This window comes from Colobus angolensis, unplaced genomic scaffold, assembly GCF_000951035.1.
Source record: "Colobus angolensis palliatus isolate OR3802 unplaced genomic scaffold, Cang.pa_1.0 Scaffold28, whole genome shotgun sequence".
Classification (NCBI taxonomy): Eukaryota; Metazoa; Chordata; class Mammalia; order Primates; family Cercopithecidae; genus Colobus; species Colobus angolensis.
In genome coordinates, this window is record NW_012116043.1 from 2,249,728 (window position 1) to 2,271,187 (window position 21,460).

Here is a 21,460-nt window from a genome sequence, read left to right on the forward strand (position 1 = left end):
ATAACTTCCTTTCTGTGCAGGTCAATTCTACTTTGGTCACTGTATGAATGGATTTCTATATATTGCTAACTTGAAATGTCATTCTACTTACTTAAAAAAAAAAAAAAACTTTTCTTCTGGTAAAATGGAAAGTGCAATCTGTATCTATTTCCTAGATAACTTCCTTTCTGTGCAGGTCAATTCTACTTTAAGACTTCAGTTTGGATAACAAATTGTGTTGGCCACAAAGTACTTCTATAAACACAGCTATGTTGGGGCCTTTTTACCCTCAGAAATGCACTCCAGGAGTTCCCCAAGAGTTTTCAACAAGCAGAGAATAAAAATAAATGTTTGTGATTGACAACTTTTCTCCAAATTTTTGAAACTTCACGTAGAAAACTGTAAAGAGATGGCCCTCCCTCATTGTATATTAACATTTTAAGTAAAACCCTTTGTCCCAGTGTTATACAAGAAAGTTCAACAACAAAAGGAAGGAAAAACAAAGTGAGAAAAAGCTTCTTGGATACCGTCCCTAGATGGAAAAGTGCGGAAAACTGGAAAAACCTGACATCCTGCATGGAGACCCAGGAAATAACATGGCATGGCAAATCCCAGGGAAGAAAACTCATGTGTAAATCAAACAGAGCTCAAGGAAAAGACTGAAATTTCTTCTCTTCATGTTTCAAAAAGAATTCCAGAGGTCAAAGGAACAGGTGCAGGTGCAAATGTATATAAAAATAATGAGCAGCGCTCATGACAAATCAGGATAGCTACATTCAGTCATCTTTCATGTATGTCTAAACTCAGGCCAAGGGGCAATTAGTGTCCACTGTGCTTTAAAAGGTCTAGGAATAGAAAAATCAACACCCAAATCTTTTCTAATTCCACATGGCCATTTGTCACGAGATGACTAACAATGTCTGTGGGGTCAGGTTTAATACATTTGCACTGAGCTCGTACCAGGCAGTCCATAAAACTGTTGTCTTAGAATTTCTTCAGTCCCCACATGTGGCTGTTTTAGAGGCATATCCAGACTTAAAACCCAGCTTCTATAGCTCTCCAGACCTCTTTTACCTGCTTAGAAATGAATCCCACCAGACCTCCACAAATCAAACTTTGTTAAATCATCCCCTATTGCTGATCAAACTCACTGCTCCAGCATTCAAAAAACAGAAGGCATAAAGGTGAATACAAACATAAGAAAGGAGTTTACATCTGGTCTTGCAGTCTTTCCATATAGTCTCTAAAGTCCTGTGAATCCCCCAGCCCCATATCTTGGCAGACCCACTTGATGTTATCATCGCTGTCAAACAGGATGGAGTTGGTGTATGGGCCGCCATCCTCTGGGAGGATGGTGGTGTAGGAAGTGAACTTGACTCTCTTCCTCTTTGGGCCCGAAGAATTCATAGGTTCATTTTTAATTTCTTTCTCATAGACATAGTCAGAGGGTCTGAGTAGTTGACTATGAAAAGTCTTCTGGGAACTGCCGTTCAGAAGGAAGTTCCTCTCCTCAAACTGCAGGCCCCTGTCTATCATGGTTGTGCACTCCTCCGACGGGAGTGTAATGTCAACAGGGTTCTCCAAAAGTTCCACTTCATTCCCCAGCCAGACCCAGTCGTGGGAATGGGGGATGTTGCCCTGCTCGCTCACAGCAAACCTTTTGTGTCTGTATTTCCAGGCAAATGCCACGCAGTTGATCAAGAAGACCAGAATGGCCAGGCAGAAGACGCAGAGCAGGGCATACATGCCAATCTCCAAGTCTGTTAGCCCCCTTGAGGTCACTGTGAGGTCACTAGGATTATTGGGGTCTGGTGACTTCCCTTGAGTGGGGAAGCTTGTGAAGGCATCTGGACCACCACTTTTGAGTAACTTATTCTTCCCTTCCATGGGAGACTGGGGGGTTGTGCTTTTGTTGGTACTTTCCTCGCGGCCAACAGGCGTGCCATGGTGGAACCATTCCTGGACCGCTCTCTCCTGGTTTCCTTCGCGCTCTATGGAATTACTGAGGTGGTCTTTATATTCCCGATTTATGCCCTCGATATCATTGCTGCCTCCTTGGTGCTCATCACTACTTGGTTCGAATTTGACCTTGACATTTCCTTTACCCACGGCAAGAACACTCTTCCTCTTGGTCTTCTGACAAGGTTCACTTATCATCATTTCTAACTTAATCAAAGGCCCTTGTCCTTCACCCTCCGCAACCACAATTGGCCATTTGGACTCAAGGTTTGCCTGGACAGACACCACCATTTCATCCAATGATGAGACAGTAACAGAATAATCCTTAGGATCGTAAATGTCTAAAGGTGTCACCGAACCATCACTGAACAAAATCCAAGAACTTACTATTGCTTCCTAAGGAAAATGAAACCAAAGCATTATGTTATAATCAGATTCCTTCAAATTTGAAAACATAAATATAATTTCCTATATAAATTGTTTCAGTATAAGGAGAAGATGTCTATAGTTTTATAATCTTGAACAGTTCTTGTTATGCCTTGAACTGGTGGAACTGGCATCAATAATGTGCTGTAGCCTCACTGGGACAAGGAATAAATAATACACTTTAATGATGGCATTAAACTATAATTTATTGCATACATACAATAGAATTTGACCTTTTAAAAAACATATTGAAAGATCAGGCAATTGATCTGAATCAATCAGGTGCAACAAATCAGGCTACTGCTCAAGATAATATCACTTGGAACATTCTTCATTAAGAACCCAGTGGTGACATAGCAAAACATGCACTGGCTGGAAGGACTGGGGAAGAGGCACTGTGAGGCTGGCTGACTGGAATGGCACAGTGGCTCTGGTATCTTCAGAAATAATTTATAGAAGTTTAGAGATGGGAGGAAGTTTTAGAGTTGACCATAATTATTGTAAACAGTAGCAATTTGGTGCCTATCAGCCATGCTTAAGTAGCTGAAATGGAATTTCCAAGTATCAAAAACCACCTGCTTTGGCAAAAGTGAAAACGTGTGATCCTTTGGTCACGGTCTAGCAGCAGGCTGTGCCTGGCACAGATAAGCCCAGCAGAAAGCAAATGGCGTATGGGGATGTGGTGGGTGTGGAAAAGCACATAAGAGGAAATGTGTCTAAGTCCCTGAACCCTTTTCTCAGAGACAGGGCAGCCTGGATGAGAAACAAGAAGCTTCAAGAATCCCTAGTTCTAGGCATGAGGACTCCCGTTCTCCTTCACAGGACGTGCTAACCGAGACAAAAGTCGTCTCCACTGACCAGGGAGGCAGGGCCCCTGCGACACTTACCTGCTGTGGGGACTGAAGAACATCCAGGGCGGCGACTGTAGAGACGATGGCCCTTTTGTCAGCTCGGTGTGGCTGCAGGGAGAGAGACATGCCAGCTACGAGCTGCACTCCCAGCTCCGCGATGGTGACTCGGTCATCCAGGACGATCACCGTCTTCTCAGCCAGGATGGAGTCCGAGAGCGGCGAGAGGACCTGAAAAGTCAGCGAGGAGGCTCATGCATCTCTGCTCCTCATAAGCACCGTGAACCCCTTAACTAGGGCTCCCAACAAAGTGCTCTCCCAGCCCTCGGCTCAATGCATGCACCTGCGGGAATTGGTTAGGAGAGTATTATGCTGTTGCCCAGTCACACTTAACAATTACAGGAGTGTTATAAAGATCGTCTTGGTCTATTTACTTTCCTCTGATTTACGTCATGATAACAGCCATGTATTTTCTGAGAGAATCTTGATGTGATTTAGAGGCAATAATAAAAACCTGTCCATTGATATTAGGTACTCAAAGAGCAACATTTTCCCAACAGCTAATACTTAGAATGGCACAGCTGGCCTTAAAACAGGGCGGTCATCCTGTATGACTCAGGTGGACCCAATGTAATCACGTGAGTCCTTAAAAGCAGAGACCTTTTCCTGGCTGGGGGCAGAAGGGGAAGTTAGAGGTTCAGTGTGGGAAGGACTCCATCCAGCCATTACTGAAGGCGGAAGAGACGACGTGACAAGGAATGCAGGTGGCCTTGGAGCACAGTGACCCCTGGTGACCCCTGGCTGACAGTGGGCAAGGAAACAGGGACCTCGGTCAGTCCTAAAATCACAAAGAACTAAGTTCAGCCAACAACCTGAAGGAGCTTGGAAGCCAAGTCTTTCCCCAAACTCCCAGATAAGAGCCCAGGCCAGCCGAGACCTGGAGTTCAGCCTCGTGGTGCCGTGAGCACAGAATGCAGCAGGCCCACGCGGATGCCTGGCCTGCGGAAATACTAGCTGACTAACAGGTGTTTTTTAAGCTGCTAGTTTGTGGTAATTTGTTACACAAAAATAGAAAACACAGAATATAACATGTTTCATCCAGCTTGGCAAAAAATATAGCTTTGGCTACAATAAAATATGACTTAGTTAACTCTGAGCAGAAACATTTTAAATTTGTATAAAGAAATATTCTGCACCATTTCTGCATACTTATCCTGTCAAATTGGCTAGAAAATAATTTTACTGTCACTATGATAAAGAATATTTAGCTATGGATTATTATGTTTTGAAAAAATTTTGTCTACAAGGTATGATATAACTAAATGGTTAAACTTCAAGGTTAGGAGGAAAAAAACTAGCTTTCAGCAGTTCAACCACCTTCTATGGGTGATTACAAAATGGAGAGTATGATATTGGGGAAAAGATTATTCACACTATATGTTTCATTTAGCCTTCTTGGTAAAAGGGATTAGATATTTTTCTCAACTCTAAAATATGAAAATTAATCTGAGTTTAGGTTATTAAAATTGGTGAATGCTCTATTGCTTCTCATTATTCTCTTACAAACAAACAGAAGCAATACATGCACAGTGACAACACGTTGATATGCACGGCCACGTGCACATGCGCACACAGACACACATCTGCACAACAGCCTCTACCTGGCCACTCATCAACACAGACTGGCGCTGGGCAAAGTGGCAAGGCGTGGCAGCGTGTACCTGCACCGTGGTTATGCCCGGCTCCCGACCAGCCAGGGTCCTGCCGTCCTGTAACTGAGCGATTTTCGGCTCCTCCACCTTCATGAACTCAGTCACAAGGTCAGTGATGTCAAACTGCCAGTCGGGGCCCAGCATGTAGGTCAGCTGCCCTAAGTCAGGCGACTCGGCCACAAACTGGGTGAGGACGCGCACCGTGGCGTGCTGGTACTGCAGGGAGCAGCCTCGCCCCTTCTTCTCCTCATCGTCCTCGTCATCGCTATCCCGGGTAGGCCTGGAGCACAAGGAATCAAAACAGAACAAAGTCCTCATTGTTAAGAAGTTCTACATGCCCTTGTTTTTCAGATTCTAGGTGAGCCCACAGAATGAAATGAAATGGTCTTTCTCCTGCCGGACCTGCTCAGCCATCTATCCATTCCCTGTTCATTCACTCATTCCACAAGCACTTTGGTGAGGATCACGTGCTTTGTGCTTGCAACAGGAATGGCAAGGGCAGCTCCTGCCTTCCTGACCCATACAGAGGCTGAGGCTCTGGTCTTGGTGTCCTGGAAACTGGTCATTTTAAAACCATTCCCCTGTGGGATGGAGGAACCTAAGATATGCGTCAGAACTGCTGTTTGGATTCATTTTGACATTGGACCTCCTGCCAAGTTCTCCACCCTCTCACAGGCTCAGCTACCTCCCCTTGGAAATGAACACGTAGGAAGAGCTGGCCCCCTTTCCTCCCTCATAGTTCCACATGAGGACCAAGTAGGTCAAGGTATGATGACATCTCAGAAATGGCCCTTTAGGAACCCCAGACCAACCAGGAACCATCGGCTGTGGATGGTTCTAACACCCCACCTTCTCATCAGCTGAGGCCCTCTGGTCTGTACAGAAAGAAGCAGCTTCCTGAGTTTATGGCCCTAAAGTCTGCCAAAGGATCCTTTCCTTCTACCGTCCTACACTAATCTAAAATCACTGCTCTGTGAACAGACCTGCTCATGCTACTGCTAAAACATCTGAAACGTGTCTCTCCTGTTGCCCGTCCTGGCTTCTCCCTTCCTTATGGCTCTGGCCCTTCCTCTCTCCCTGGCACCTGTTATCCTCTAACCTCCACCTGTCCACAATCCACCCTGAGAAAGCCTCTCTGGCTCTGCAATTCCAGAACCTTCCCCTCAAGAAGTAGCAGTCCTGTGTCCCTTTGAGAGTGCTTTGTTTGGTGACTACTGACCAGTCTGTGCCCTCGGTGCCTGCGGATTCTGTCAGAGGAGAAATGGGAGAAGGGGAGCGACTCATGCATGCTGAATTAGACCTACTGTGTGTCCTCTTCCACGTGCTTACATAAGGATGAGAGCGGACATCGATCGCCCACGCAGCACACGACAGCCATGCATATTCAATGCATGTAATCTTCACACAGCCCCGAAGAGCGAGGTTGAATTATTTCTCTGATCTTACCAGTGAGGAAACCAAGACGTGGTTTGTGCGGCCACTCAGCCAGGGCCACACAGCTGGCCGTCTCCCGAGGCAGGGCCCACACAGCCAGACCAGCTGCCCCATCACGTGTGTCCCCTTCCTTTCTATAGCTAAGTCCATTCATCTTCTCAACAGCTATGAAACATGTCCTTATTTTGCATAAAGAAACCAGGCTCAGAGTGATTAATATGTATCCCAGATAACTGGCAATCAGCAGGTCTGGATACAGCTCCATTTGACTTCTGAAAGCCACTTTCTTTACTATATGACATTCTGCCTCCCTGAAAGGTCTGAGAACCATTTATAAAAAGATAGAAAAAATTTTCACCAGCACAATAGCATAATAATTTTGGTTTCCCAAAGTAAGAAATGAATATCTCCGTGAGTAAGACAGATGGCATTAGGTGGCAAAGAAATATACCATTCAATTTAAAAAACAAGAAACAAACAAACAAAGAAAACGAATAACATACTGAAAAGTTATTCCCATTTTATTTTTCAATCCTTCTGAATATGTCACAGGGAAAGTCTCTGTTCTGTGCTAGGATGTCTTTAAAGCTTCTCAGAACTAACTACTTTCCATTAGTTAATAAAGACAAGTTCACATAGGCAGGCAATGGTGTCTACTCAGAATTTAACAACATTGTTTAGTTTTCTTTGTAATAATTTTAGGTTAAATTTATTTTATGATAAATGACACTAGTTGACCATTTGTGCTAGCAATGGGAAGTTCCCTTTAAATTAATGGGTAAAAAAGAAGAACACCACTAGGCATGCGTTTCATTAAAATGTGGCAGTATCATAATAATGGTCAATGAATATATGAGATGTTAGAAATCTTGTAGTAATGAAACAAAACAATCCTGTTATTTTAGGGCAGATTGTATCCTATTCATTTATTTAAACTTTTAATTTCAAAATAATTACAAATTAACTAAAAGCTAAAAAACAAACAAACAAACAAACAAACAAAAAACCAGGAGATCTTATACACTCTTTACCCAGTTCCCTGAAGTTAGCATCTTCCTAACTATAAGAAAATATCAAAACCAGGATATTGGCAATGGTATACACGGAGCTTATTAACATGCAAGCATAACTTATTACAGTCTAACGATACCAAAGCTTTGCTACTTTGAGTGTAGATACCTTAGTTCCCTGTAAGTCCCATTACCCTGACCACTTTTAAGAATATAATTGTTTTTGGCCAGGCGTGGTGGCTCAAGCCTGTAATCCCAGCACTTTGGGAGGCCAAGACGGGCAGATCACGAGCTCAGGAGATCGAGGCCATCCAGGCTAACACAGTGAAACCCAGTCTCTACTAAAAAATACAAAAAAAAACACTAGCCGGGCAAGGTGGCGGGCACCTGTAGTCCCAGCTACTCGGGAGGCTGAGGTAGGAGAATGGCGTAAACCCGGGAGGCGGAGCTTGCAGTGAGCTGAGATCCGGCCACTGCACTCCAGCCTGGGCGACAGAGCAAGACTCCGTCTCAAAAAAAAAAAAAAAGAATATAATTGTTTTAAGTATGTTTTTCTACCTATCCTAAGTACCACATCAGATAATGTCATACTTTCCCCTTTGAATACCAAACATGATGTAAAAAATTGATGCGAAGGAAAGTCTATCCTATTTAACAGCATTTTTACTCATTCTATCATTCTTCTTTCCTTTCTGAAGTTCCAAATCCTTTTCCATTATAATTTTTTCTGTCTACTGAAGTTTCCTGTCTAATGAAGTTCCATTAGCCATGTTTTAAAGGTAGGTCTCCTGAAAACTAACTCTCAAAGTTTTTGTTCATATAAGAATGTCTTTATTCTCCTTTCATTCCTAAAGGATACTTTTGCCAGGTAAAAAATTTGAGGCTGACAGTTCCTTTCTTTTAGCACCTGAAAAATGTGCCAAGTCCTTCTGGTCTCTGTGGTTTCAGGCAAAAAATTCATTGCCATTCAAATTGGTATAACCTGTCTCTGGATGTTTTTAAGACTCTTCGTCTTTCATTTTCAGAAGTTTAATTACGACGTGTCTTCACATGGATTTCTTCGGGTTTCTCATGTTTGTGGTTTCTCAAGCTTTTTGAAACTATGTGTTTATGTCTCTTGACAAATCGGAGAGGTTTTCAGCCATTATTCCTGCAAACACTGTTTGAGCCCGACACCTTTTCTCCTTTTCTTCTCGGATTCTAATTATGGGAATCCTAGATATTTTCTTATAGTCCCACAAGCCCCTGATGCTCCATTCCTTTTTTCCCACAAGTCTATTTTCTCTGTTATTTAGATTAAGTAAATGGTATTGTCTGTTCTCAAGTCCACTGATTTTATCCTCTGTCATCTCACTGTACTGCTGAACCTATTGAGGGCTTTTGTTCACCCTCGTTCCTATATTCTTCTATAATTTACATCTGGTTCTTTTTCATAAGTTATGTTTCCTCACTGAGGTATTTTCCTTTTTAATTGGTTCCAAGGCTATTTGTGATTTCTTACTGAAAGCTTTTGTTTCTCCTGTGGTATGGCTGCTTTAAAATCCTTGTCAGAGATTCTAACATCTGGTTGATCTGGGCATTGCCATCAGTTGACCATCTTTTCTCATTCAAGTTGTGGTTTACCTAATTCTTGGTATGATGAGTGATTTTTTTCACTTATATTCTGGACATCTTGTACATTATGACAGGAAACTGGGTTCAACTGAAATCTACTGTAGTTAAATTTGCTTTGTTTCAGTGCGTATGTCCTAGCCTACTTTTGTGCACTTAGGTTCTAATGAAAATTTGGCTTGAGAGCCCTGAGGTGCTATTCTGGACAGTGAAGCAGGAATCCCACTTGAACCCCTCTGGGTTTGCCAGTGGAGACGAGGGCACCTCCCTGGGCTGGGTGGAGGCTGGAAGACGTCCGGCAGGCAGGGCAGTATCACTTCCCCCAGCGGCCCTTTAAGTTTCAGCAAAGGGTTTCCAAGATCCACCCTTGGCCTTTTGTTTCAAGCACACTTCTCTGACAGTGAATCTCTTAAAATTTCTTCATCATTTGCTGTCTGGAAAGACTGAAAATTTCAACATCATCGGGTCCCTGTTTCTTTTCGTTTCGTAGCCCTTCCAAAATTTTCTCTTTCCTCTTTCATTCTGCTATTAGCAGCAAGATGAATCTAAGAGCACATTCAGTATTTGCCTGGTCTTCTCCTCAGCTAACTATCTGACCTCACTTGCTTTCCACACACCTGCAGGGCACACTCTTGCAAAGCACTCTGTCACCTCCTAACCAGAATCCATGCTCCTCAACTCCCCCTGAACCCTCACTGGCGGCGTTTTTCAAGTTCAGATTTCTACTTCCCATGTGTGCACAATGATCTCAGCTTTCTATAAGGTGATTTGGGATTTCTCTACAATGATCCTCATTCATCATGTACAATGTCTTTAACACCCATGTTTCTACTAACAATCTGTTCAAGGCAATTGATGCTTTTTCCATTATGCTCCTCAAAATCTTCCAGCCTCCACTCACTGCCTGATTCTAAAGGCACATTCACATTTGAGGTATGACTTATGGCTACAAGCCACCACTGGGCAACAGGCTCTATATTAGTTTTCCATTGCTGCATAACAAATGACCACAAACTTCATGGTTTAAAACAATGCCCAGGCCGGGCGCGGTGGCTCAAGCCTGTAATCCCAGCACTTTGGGAGGCCGAGATGGGCAGATCATGAGGTCAGGAGATCGAGTCCTGGCTAACACGGTGAAACCCCGTCTTTACTAAAAAATACAAAAAACTAGCCGGGCGAGGTGGTGGGTGCCTGTAGTCCCAGCTACTCGGGAGGCTGAGGCAGGAGAATGGCATAAACCCGGGAAGCGGAGCTTGCAGTGAGCCGAGATCCGGCCACTGCACTCCAGCCTGGGCGACAGAGTGAGACTCTGTCTCAAAAAATAAAATAAAATAAAATAAAATAAAATAAAATAAAATAAAAATAAAACAATGCCCACACCAACAGACTCACAGTTCTGCAAGCCAGTAATCCAGGCAGGCTCAACTGAATTCTCTACACAGAGATTCACAAGTTCAATATTAAGGCGTCAACTGGGCTGGTCTCTTATCTGGAAGTGCTAGGGAAGAATCCACTTCTAAGATCAGCCAGGTTGTTGGCAGAATTCTGTTCCTAAGGTTATAGAACTGAGGTCCCATTTCCTGGCTGGTTGTCATTTGGAGGCTGCTCTCAGCTACCACGAAGATTACCACATTCCTTGGTAAGTGGCTGAATCCACATTCGTCAGCAAGTGGCTCAACCCACCTTCAAAGCCAGCAGTACATCATCACGTTGTTCTCATCCTCAAATCTTCCCAACTTCCCCTTCTGCTACCAGTTGGCAGGAACTCTGCTTTCAGAGGCTTCTCTGGTGGGTCCCACCACCTCGCTAATCTCTGTATTTTAAGGTCCATTGATTTGGGATTGTAGTTACATCTGTAAAATCCCCTCCCAGCACTACCAGATTAGTGTTTGAAGAAGAAGGAGATGGGGATCATGGGAAGGGAGAGTGATCTTTTTTGTTTTGTTTTGTTTTGTTTTGTTTTTGTGATACAGAGTCTCGCTCTGTCACCCAGGCTGGAGTGCAGTGGCGTGATCTCGACTCACTGCAAGCTCCGCTTCCCCAGCTCACACCATTCTCCTACCTCAGTCTCCCGAGTAGCTGGGACTATAGACACCCACAACCACGCCCAGCTAATTGTTTTGTATTTTCAGTAGAGATGGGGTTTCACCGTGTTAGCCAGGATGGTCTTGATCTCCTGACCTCGTGATCCGCCCGCCTCGGCCTCCCAAAGTGCTGGGATTACAGGCGAGAGTCATCTTTAGAACTGTCCACTATAGTATGTATCCATTCACTGAGTTCTTGGGACAACCCTTCAGTAATGTTATCATCCCTAATTGATAGATGAGGAAACTGAGAAAGAGATAGGTTAAATCACATGTCCAACATCACACAGGTACAAGTTGTAAAACTGGGGTTAAAATTCAGGCAGCAAAATGAAGAGTCTTACCCGGTGCGGGGAGAGGGGGGAACAACTCAGGCAGCCTTATCCCACAGCCCACAGTCTTAACCACTGTACTGTGCTCCATGGAGGAAGGCTGACATTTACAAGCAGGGGAACTGAGAGTGAATAACATAGGAATGAACAATAGAGAAGTGAGTGGGGAATGGAAAATAGCTATGTCCTAAATGCCACATCTTGTGATAGGTGCTTGTTACGTATTGCATTCATTTTACTGAATCCTAGCAACTACTCAATGAGGTTGTTACTATTATTATTACAATTATCTTCATTAAAATTTCCTCATGTCAAGCTGCTAGTAAGTACTCAAGTCAGATCCATCTGAACCCAAAACCCAGACCACACTTCCCACCGTGGATGTTGCTTCCCAAGGGCTTGAGTCCCTGAGGGCCAATCTGCCTCCCACAAAGATTTGGGCCCCAGGACAATCAGATCCAAAGTCTTCTCTTTGATTCCTCACCTTCTGTTGGCAGCAACCGGGATCCTCCAGCCCTTGATCTGGCTCAGCTCAGTGTCTGAGATCTCAATCTGCAGGGGGAGTCTGGGCGCCCAGACAGTGACCTCGAACTGGGAGGTGAAATGCTGGTGGGTGAAGTTCACAATTGTGTCCACTTTGCTCTTCATTTCCTTCCCATTCACAAAAATGGAATCACAGTTGTTGGAAACCTTTGGGGAGGAGGTAGAACCTTGAGATGCATCAGGAGGAAAAGCACAAGCAAATACCAACAACAGTGAAAGTTCATGAACTGCAGCAGCTCTGATTTATTAGACACCAAAACAACCCGATGAACAGAACTTGTACAAAAGGTAATTTGTAGGCACTAATTAGTGACAAATACTGACAAATAGACTCCAGGAAAACTATTTTGTATTACAAAATACTGACAAGTAAAACCATTAACATAATTTAATGGAGTTATATAACCTCTGTTGCCTTTTGTGTGTATGTGTCAGTGTTTTTCTTTATCTTACCTTTTTTATGTACTCAAACGATCACTAATCAAACCCCAGGTGCCTCATAGTTCACTCCTGCACCATATCTGAAGATGCATAAAAGGTTTTTATGTTACTGAAAAAGCACATTATTCAAGTCATACTGAGGATCTCTGAAAAATCAGGAGAGCTTTGCACTAGATTAAAATCCTGGTAGGCAAAACAGTTGTGAAATGCCTTAGAAACATGGATATAATTATTTTTGCCCCATTCAGCTATAATTTTGCAGAATGAATGTGGCATTTCACCATGGTCTTTTGACTCAGCCTTGGGGGTGGCCTCTCTAATGTGCATGCTTCAGTAGGTTGAGCATTAGACCATTTAAGTACCCATTTTACTTCACATTTTCAGGATAAGCAAATAAATTGTTGCTGACTTTCTCCCCTGGACAATCAGGAAAATGTATTTATGTATCTAGGTGGAGAGAAGAAAGAGGGATCACAAATCATTTCATGAGCAGAGGACAGAAAATAAAAAGTAGTGTGCAACCTTTGCACTCATACTGCTGAGGGGCAATGTCAAGCCCCTCAGGGCTGCTGGCAGGGCCCCCACCTCAACCAGTGGAGCCACCACAGCCCCACTTTTGCAAGCCAGAAACTAGGACTTACTCTTGTTGCTTCTCTTCCTCACTCGAATCTGTAACTACAACTCAGGCCTCCCTTCTGAGCCCGAGATACACACATCCAACTGCCTATTTGACATGGTCAAGTGAATGGCTCAAGAACAATGTCAGAAGTGCCCACTTCCAAACTTAAAGAGTGAACTTCCAAGTTGTTTGAGATAAATTACCACCTTCCCTCCCTCCCAAAAAATGGTACCAATATGAATGTGCTTCCTTGGAAATGAAGAAATCAGCCTTTTACCACCCAATAGCTCTACACTGCAGCAAGCCGTGGAAACCAAGGAGAAAATAGCTAATGGGACACTTCAGACTCACCCTGCATCCCCAGTCACAAGGATGGATCCTTGTCACTTCCACTTCTCAACACCAATGACGTCTTTAGGAATCCTTAAGTATAATTAAAGTAGGCTACTCATTGGGACATCTGCTGAAATCATTGAGACTTCAACTTGATAATCCTAGTCCACAAAGCAATGAACAAGGATTGCTGGAGAGTTACTGGAGTCTGGCTAAGTTCATTCTTGGAGCTCCTTTCCTATCCTGTCAGAACTTAGCAGTCTAAAATCTTTTTCCCTCCAGGCCTAAGACAGCAGTAGATAGAGCTACCATTAGGCCTGATAGCTAATGTGTCTCTCATGCCCAAAATTCCAGGGGGAGCTGAATATGGCATTTCTTTAACTTTTCAAATTAAAAAAAGAATCTACTTCTATCCCTCTTTTTGCTTTATTTTATAAAAAGAGAGAGAAGAACAACAATGAAGCAAGCAAATGAGCTGTATTTTAGAGCACATTTGAGGCAGTTAAATCTGCTTCATTGTGCCCAGGACTGTAAATAATCAGAACAGGACTTCCATTTAGAGCAGAAAACGGAATGGAGGATCACGTTCTTTTTTTTTTTTTTTTTTTTTTTTTTTTTTGAGACGGAGTCTCGCTTTGTCGCCCAGGCTGGAGTGCAGTGGCCAGATCTCAGCTCACTGCAAGCTCCGCCTCCCGGGTTCCTGCCATTCTCCTGCCTCAGCCTCCCATGTAGCTGGGACTACAGGTGCCCGCCACCTCACCCAGCTAGTTTTTTGTACTTTTTAGTAGAGACGGGGTTTCACTGTGTTAGCCAGGATGGTCTTGATCTCCTGACCTCGTGATCCGCCCGTCTCGGCCTCCCAAAGTGCTGGGATTACAGGCTTGAGCCACCGCGCCCGGCCCTTATTTTTAATAGATGTTGACACAATGCTGAGCCTGACTGCCATCCATTCAGGTACTCAGGATGTGGAAGCCCCATTATAGAGAAATACCTGCCTTCCCAAGGAAGCACTGCACTAGGAGAAGGTGAAGGCTCAGTAAGACCTCTAATTTCCCCTGAACTCATTGCCTGTTCTGCCTGTGGCATGCAGACTACCTCAAGAGAATGAAGTCCCCCCAACCCTGCTCAGAAAAAAAGAGATTGAGGTCCCCTATGATTTAGAAACCTGCAGTGGATACATTGGGGAGTTATGCTCTCACTTCTCCCTAGCTCAGGTGGTTATCACTTATTGCTAGAATTTTCTCAGTCCTACGCTCCATAGTGCAGACCTCAACCCTCCTGCATTTGTGTAAAATTATGGTTCTCCCTTGTTTACTGCTACCCAACCACCCCCAATCACACTTCAAATCATTCTGAATCACATCCCACTGGAGAGAACACACCAGTTTTAGAAACTGTGAAGCCCTTTCTATGTTAATAAGGAATAAATAATGTAACTGTCTGCATCCTTTCAGAGCACTACAGACTTAAACCTGCCCCATCTTTTAGGAAGTGATGTAGAGCCCATATGGAAAAAATAAATTAATTAAAATCATAACAAAGTAAGAGGGCTTAGCAGTTCTTTATGTTGACTATCTTTTGAGTTTTTTTTTCCTGCGATACGCATACCCTTAAAAAAGTGTATGTCCTCCATTTTAAGTAATTCAAGTAAAACAGCACAAATAAGGCTAATCATATTGAGTACTAAGACTTGAGGTATCTAACAATGTACAAAGAATATATTAGATATAGAGAAACCAGAGTTTCTCACTTCATGGTCACCAATTACAGATGACCATCAGTGTATTTGTGGATTCCATATTTGCAAACTCATCTACTCCCTAAAAGTTATTTGTAACCCCAGAGTCAGTACTTGCAGTGCCTTTTTGGTCATTTGTGGAATTGCACAGAGAGGGGAAAATTTTGAACCACCTGCCATGCACACATCCCCAGTTGAGGTCAAGCGAGTACTCGCTCTGCCGTCTTGTCTCAGCTCTCATACAAAGACCAGAGCACGGACAATACAGGGGGCAGTGGAGCGCAGTGTGGGAAGCTTCAGCTTGGGCGCTGGATCCAGTAGGACAGAATCTGAATGCCTGCTCTGGCACCTGTCAGTGAGGCAGCCTCAGATAAGTCAACTAACACTACCAAACTTCAATATTTCTTTTGTAATAGAAGATTATAGACTATTAGAAGTGTGTGTGTGTGTGTGTGTGTGTGTGTCTTATTTCTCCTACAAGCAACGGTTCAGCACTCACTAATTCAGTGTTCACAGGGATTTTATAACTATCTCAAATAATGAGAACAAGACAGCTCATACTTGTACAGGACCTCATCGCCGCAACACTCTCCTTTCAACGCAATAAGTCCCATGGTGACGCCACAAGGTGGGTGTCATGAGACCCATTTTACCTGTACTGAATCCAGCGTAAAGAAAGGTACTGCCTCTTGCGCAGCATTTTGCATGTATCAACACTGACTGCTGACTGCTGGCCCAGGGCTGTCTCCTCTGCTTGATTACCTCTGTCCTCTCCAGGGACTTCTTGTGCTATGCCAGATACAATCCAAATGCCTTACGGGGGCCTACCAGGCCCCAATGCCATGGACCTGCTTCCTTCTCTGGCCTCACCTTGCACGCCCTCCCTACCGGGCACAGGTCCTTCTTCATGGGTCTTCACTGCTCCCCTGAGCTCTCCTAGGCTTAGCCCCGTCCCAAGGCCATGCCATGGTCTTCCCAGGAACATGATCTGATGTCCTTCATAACTGGTTTTCTACTGCCCAGTCAACTACGCACCAGCACCTCTGCCTGACACTCATATATTTTCCTCTTTTCTAATACTAAAAAGGTTTTCTTCAGGAAATCCACTGCCCTCCCTTCACCACAGGCCTCCCTAACTCCATCATTAAACCTCCATCCTCTTTGCCAGTGATTGGTTTAGGGGAAAGCACGTACTATTACTCTGGTCAATGAGCTGTGAGAAGGCTACTAGGGCTTCTGGGAAACATCTCCTTGATCAAAGAGACTCACCGAAAGTGGTGCCTCCTCCTCCCACTGGATGTTGTCGCCTGGTAACTGATGGCAGGAACTGCTGCAGGGATCCCAGAGCCCTGAGGGAGCCAGCCGTGAGCCAGGGTGACCCTGGGAGCTAAGGAACCTGGGCCCTTGATGACCTAGAGGAGCCGCTGGAGCAGCCCACCTGGACCCCCCGACTTTGAGGCGTTTTATCAGGTGATTGTTGTTCTTGTGGCTAAAGTCAAATTGGTCTATGTGGTTTTGTTACTTGCCACCAAAAGGATTATAAATGACATAGGACTGCATCTCAAATGCCACCCCTCAGAATGCATTCCCTGAGTCGCTCCTAATTTAAACTTGGCACCCGCCTCTGGTCACTATTTTCCTGTATCTAATTTGCTGTGTGTGCTACTGTGTACACTAAATGTACAACATGCTCCATTCCTTAGACTCTTCATATTCCTGACATCATGTCACTTACACTGTATTAATCGCACCAGATTGCTCTGTTATATAATGTACTCCTTCACAATAATTACCACTCTCCTAATGCTCCTGGTTGTTTCTTATGTATCTTCCCCACCTGATGGTAATCTGCTTCATACCATGAACCTTTCTCCTTTTCCCTGCTGTCCCTGCTAATAGCACAGTGCTGGGCACAAAGAAGTTATTCAATAAATAGATGCTGAGTGTGTGAACGAACATGTCACAGCTGTTTCCTCTGGAACCCATTCATTTCTGTACACCACCACCAGTAGTGAGTGTATCTGTAAGAAGGCAAAGAAGGTGACTTACACAAGGTTATTATGGTAATGGCATTAAGAAAAATGCAAGTGATTTCATATGTTATGAGAGAAGACCAGAAGGAACAAAGCTGATAAATGTGAGGCCTTGGATTCCCAGTGGTCAATTTGGCCTTTTAACTGAGAATTAAGATCTCTGTGTATGAGACACATGTGTGTTTTATTGGCAGGGGAAGGAGGGATGTGGGGAGATGACAGGAAGACATAGCAAAATAAAGATCAGAGTCAGATTCCCATCACTCATCTAAATGATACCTTCAGGGCTCTCTAAGACCCAAGAGGAACATCGAAAACCAAATGCTGTCAATCCTAATTTAAGAAGAGCTGAGGACAGGAATATGGAGATTGAAAACAGATGATTTGTGTCATGTTCATCTGTGAGCATGTGTGAGATGGTTTGTAAATGTCATCCTGGGAAAGTTGCCTTTAGAGGTTAATATTTTTACTGTCAAATTACACTTTTGCAACTGCATTGCTTTATAATAAAAGAGGCTAAAGGGGGCTCTCCAGATGTGAATATGTTTCCTTTGGGTATTTTGTAAGACACAACATTTACTTCATGTTCTATTTTTAAAAGAAGCAAGAATTTAATCTGTGCATCAGCCACTCTCTGTGTTTGCCACACTGTTGACCCATCTGCCCGCACTGATGGGAGGCTGACTGTGCACTGGGCTTCCCTCATGACCCCTCTCCCAACCTGAGACATGAGCCGCTATGTTAGAAGAAAAAAAATGCTACAGAATCAGGTAGTATGTTTCTCACAAACTTACAAACAATGCTGAAATTCTATACTAAAATAGGGAAAAGAACCAAAACTATGTAGTGAAAACCCTTTGATACTCACTTATCATCTGAATCAAACACTTTGTATGTATTACTGAGTATAATGAAGTGTACCATGTCTGAGGCACGGTATGTACTCAAAAATATTTATTTTACCTTGAGTTTTTAATTAATAATAAATGCCAGAGGAATAATAATATCTATCATGTATTGAGTTCTTACTACGAACCCTGCATTGTTTTCAAAATTTTATGTAGAATTATACCCATTCACCTCTCCAAATACTCTGTACATTACATTTTTGTCCCTATATTATGGAGGGTAGACTGAGGCCAAGGAGAGGCTGCTAGTTAAGGGATCACAGCTAGTGAAAGGCAGAGCATCGTTTCCCACTTAGTCTCTCTGTGCCCGAGGCCTCCTCAGCACTGTGTTACGGCTTCAGTGCAACCCAGGCAAGGAAGACATGGCCCTTCCTCCAGAGGACCACAGGCTGATTGGGAAAGGCAAGACCTAAATACACACATCAGTACTTTTTATCAATGAGATTGAGTTGTAATTTATGTGGAATACAGTGTATCCGTTTAAATGATAAAGTTCAATGAGTTTGGCAGTGTCCACCCATGAAAACACTACACAGAACATTCTGTCACCCCAAAACAGATCCTAATGCGTCTTTTCAGTCCATGGCGCCTTCTTCTCCCGGCCCCAGGCAACCACTGATGTGCTTTTCACCACCATAGATTGGTTTCCATTTTCTAGAATTTTATAAAAATGGAATCACAATATGCACTCTTTATGCCTGGTTTTTTCCACAAGTATGATGATTCTGATCATCCTTATTATTACTTGTGTCACTGGTTACCCTGGGCTCTTTTCCCTGGCTGCTTTCAGCCACGATGATGGAGGAGTTTCTACAGCAGTTTTTTGTTGTTGTTGTTGTTGTTGTTGCTGTTTTTGTTGTTGTTTTGTTTTGAGACAGAATCTTGCTCTGTTACTCAGGCTGGCGTGCCGTGGAGCAATCTCGGCTCACTGCAACCTCCACCTCCCAGATTCAAGCAATTCTCCTGCCTCAGCCTCCTGAGTAGCTGGGATTCCAGGTGCACGCCACCATGCCCGGCTAATTTTTGTATTTTCAGTAGAGACGGGGTTTCACCATGTTGGTCAGGCTGGTCTCAAACTCCTGACCTTGTGATCCAGCCACCTCAGCCTCCCACAGTGCTGGGATGACAGGCGTGAGCCGCCAGGCCCGGCCTCTCTAGCAGTTTAATTTGCCCACTTCATAGCTGCAAATGCAGGTGTCCTCAGGACAAAGGCCACCAAATCAGGAAAATTCACTGTTCTGGTCATTTTCTCCAAGTTTGACTCCCCTCCAAAATACTCTTGCTTTTGTTCACTCTTCAGAGATTTTTATTTTTTAATTTTATCCTGAGTTCATGGTTGTAATCTATGGAAGGACTGTCTGTTCTCAGGACTAATTCCTACATGGCAGAAGCAGAACGTACCACAAAGTAATATTTAGTTAGTAATTTTCACATTCCTTCGAGTAAACCCCCATGTCCAGGGGAAGCTTAGAGGGAAGTTCAATGCCACAGATTGGGGCCCAGAGACCTGGGTCCTCACCTCAACCCCTCCCTTCACCACTTCTTAGCAAGTTGCTCCCCAACCTCTGAGGCTCAGATTCTGCATCTGTGAACCTTAAGGAACCTAAACCTTCCAGCTCTGACATTCTTTTGTTTGGAAGGGTTAGAAACCAAGCTCAGGGTTTCAGTGTATTTTGTTACAATGTAACCTTTCTTTGCCTGAGATCCTTCATCTATAAAACAGGAATGAACATCCATTCATTCAACAAATATTTATTTACTGTTGACTAAGACTCAAGAATTGTCCTAGGTGCTGAGAGTAGAGCAATGAGGAATAGAGTTCCTGTTCTTATGAAACTGATAGTCTAATTAGGGGAGACAGACAAATTAAACAACCATGTAGATATATAATATAATACCAGGCAGTGAAACAGGCTTGAAAGAAAAAATAAAGCACGGAAGAGAATGGACAGTGATGATAGAGTATGTTATTTTAATTAGAAGAGGAAAGAAAGGGCCCTTTGGAGAAGTAACATTTGAGTAGAGACCTGACTGAAGTGAGGAACTGAGTCATGGGGACATGCAGAAGATCACTCAAACCAGAGGAAACAAGAAGTATGAAGGCCCTGAGACAGGAATGTTCCTGCCATATTTAAAGGCCAATAAAAAGGGGAAAATAGCTGAAAGCAAATGAGCAAAGATCAGGGAAATGAGATCAGAGAAGAAGGCAAGGGTTTGGATTTTACTCCTGTAAGTGTAACAAGATGTTCAGTTGTGTTTGGAGCAAGACTGTGGCTTGAGCTAACAAAATTAACAGGATACCTCTGGCAGGTAGGGAGACCATTCAGGGGCTTACTCAACCCCTCCAACAGAAATGTGAAGGTGGCTTCAATCACAGTGGTAGTGACAGAGGTGATGAGATGGGATTTGATATTGAAATGGATTTTGAATGCGAGTGACAGGGAAAAGTCACATAGGGTTTCTGAGTTTTTGGCCAACCAAAAGAATGCAGTTCCTAACCCTGTGATAGGAGAAGGCAGCACAAGATGTGTATTTAGGGAAGAGAGAAAGAACCCAGACTTCAGTTTTGAAAATGTTGAATTCAAAATGCTCATTAGAAATCTGAATGAAAATGTTAAGAAGTTGGATACATGAGTTGAGAGGTCAGGGAGAGAGGTTCAGAGTTCAAGCTGTGAAAGGAAAAGAATCCTAGGGACCCCAAAATCACTAAGCTAAAGGGAAGGGTCAAGCTGGGAGCCAGGTAGGGCAAACCTGCCTCCCATTCTATTCAAAGTCATCCCTCTGCTCACCGACACAAATGCGTATCTGATTGCCTCCTTCGGAAAGGCTAATTAGAAACTCAAAAGAAGGCAACAATTTTTCTCTTATCTACCTGTGACCTGGAAGTCCCCCGCCCACTTCAAGTTGTCCCCCGACTTTGCTTCCAGGTGTCCTGCCTTTCCGAACCAAACCAATGTTCATCTTACATATATTGATTGATGTCTCATGTCTCCCTAAAATGTATAAAACCAAGCTGTGCCCGACCACCTTGGGCACACGTCATCAGGACTCCTGAGTGTGTGTCATGGGCATGTGTCCTTAACCTTGGCAAAATAAACTTTCTAAATTGACGGGGATTTGTCTCAGATATTCAGGGTTCACAGAACTAAAGAAATAAGTTCAGATCTCTGATCCCCTCTCTATGTTAAGTTCATTCTTAGTTTTTGTATATTTAAAGCAGCCTGGATTATTGTCTGATAAAAATCAGAGACAAAATCAAGACAGCCAGGTCCCCAGTTTCAACTCAGAAATGTAGAGCACTGAAAAGCATTTCTCCCACCCTTATCAAACTACAAATTAATACTTTTTATTAAGTTTGAGAACTGTGGCTGCAGGGTAACAAACTAACCTGCATTCTGGAGAAAGACATGATCCTGCAGGGAGAAATACGTATTAAGCATTTGCTTCCCT

General features: G+C 43.6%; 1 protein-coding gene across 2 annotated transcripts in view; it reads right to left on the bottom strand.

The window, feature by feature from the left end:
• Nucleotides 1-327: 327 nt before the first annotated feature.
• Nucleotides 328-21,460, bottom strand: part of TMEM132B (transmembrane protein 132B) — a 321,710-nt gene continuing 300,577 nt past the window's right edge. For both annotated transcript variants that reach the window (XM_011948388.1, XM_011948389.1), the window contains 4 exons: nt 11,880-12,085; nt 4,934-5,204; nt 3,252-3,443; nt 328-2,334 (listed from right to left, as the gene is read on the bottom strand). In XM_011948388.1, the coding sequence (XP_011803778.1) occupies nt 1,189-2,334; nt 3,252-3,443; nt 4,934-5,204; nt 11,880-12,085 (1,815 nt within the window). In that variant the 3' untranslated portion in view covers nt 328-1,188. The remainder of the gene's footprint in view (nt 2,335-3,251; nt 3,444-4,933; nt 5,205-11,879; nt 12,086-21,460) is intronic.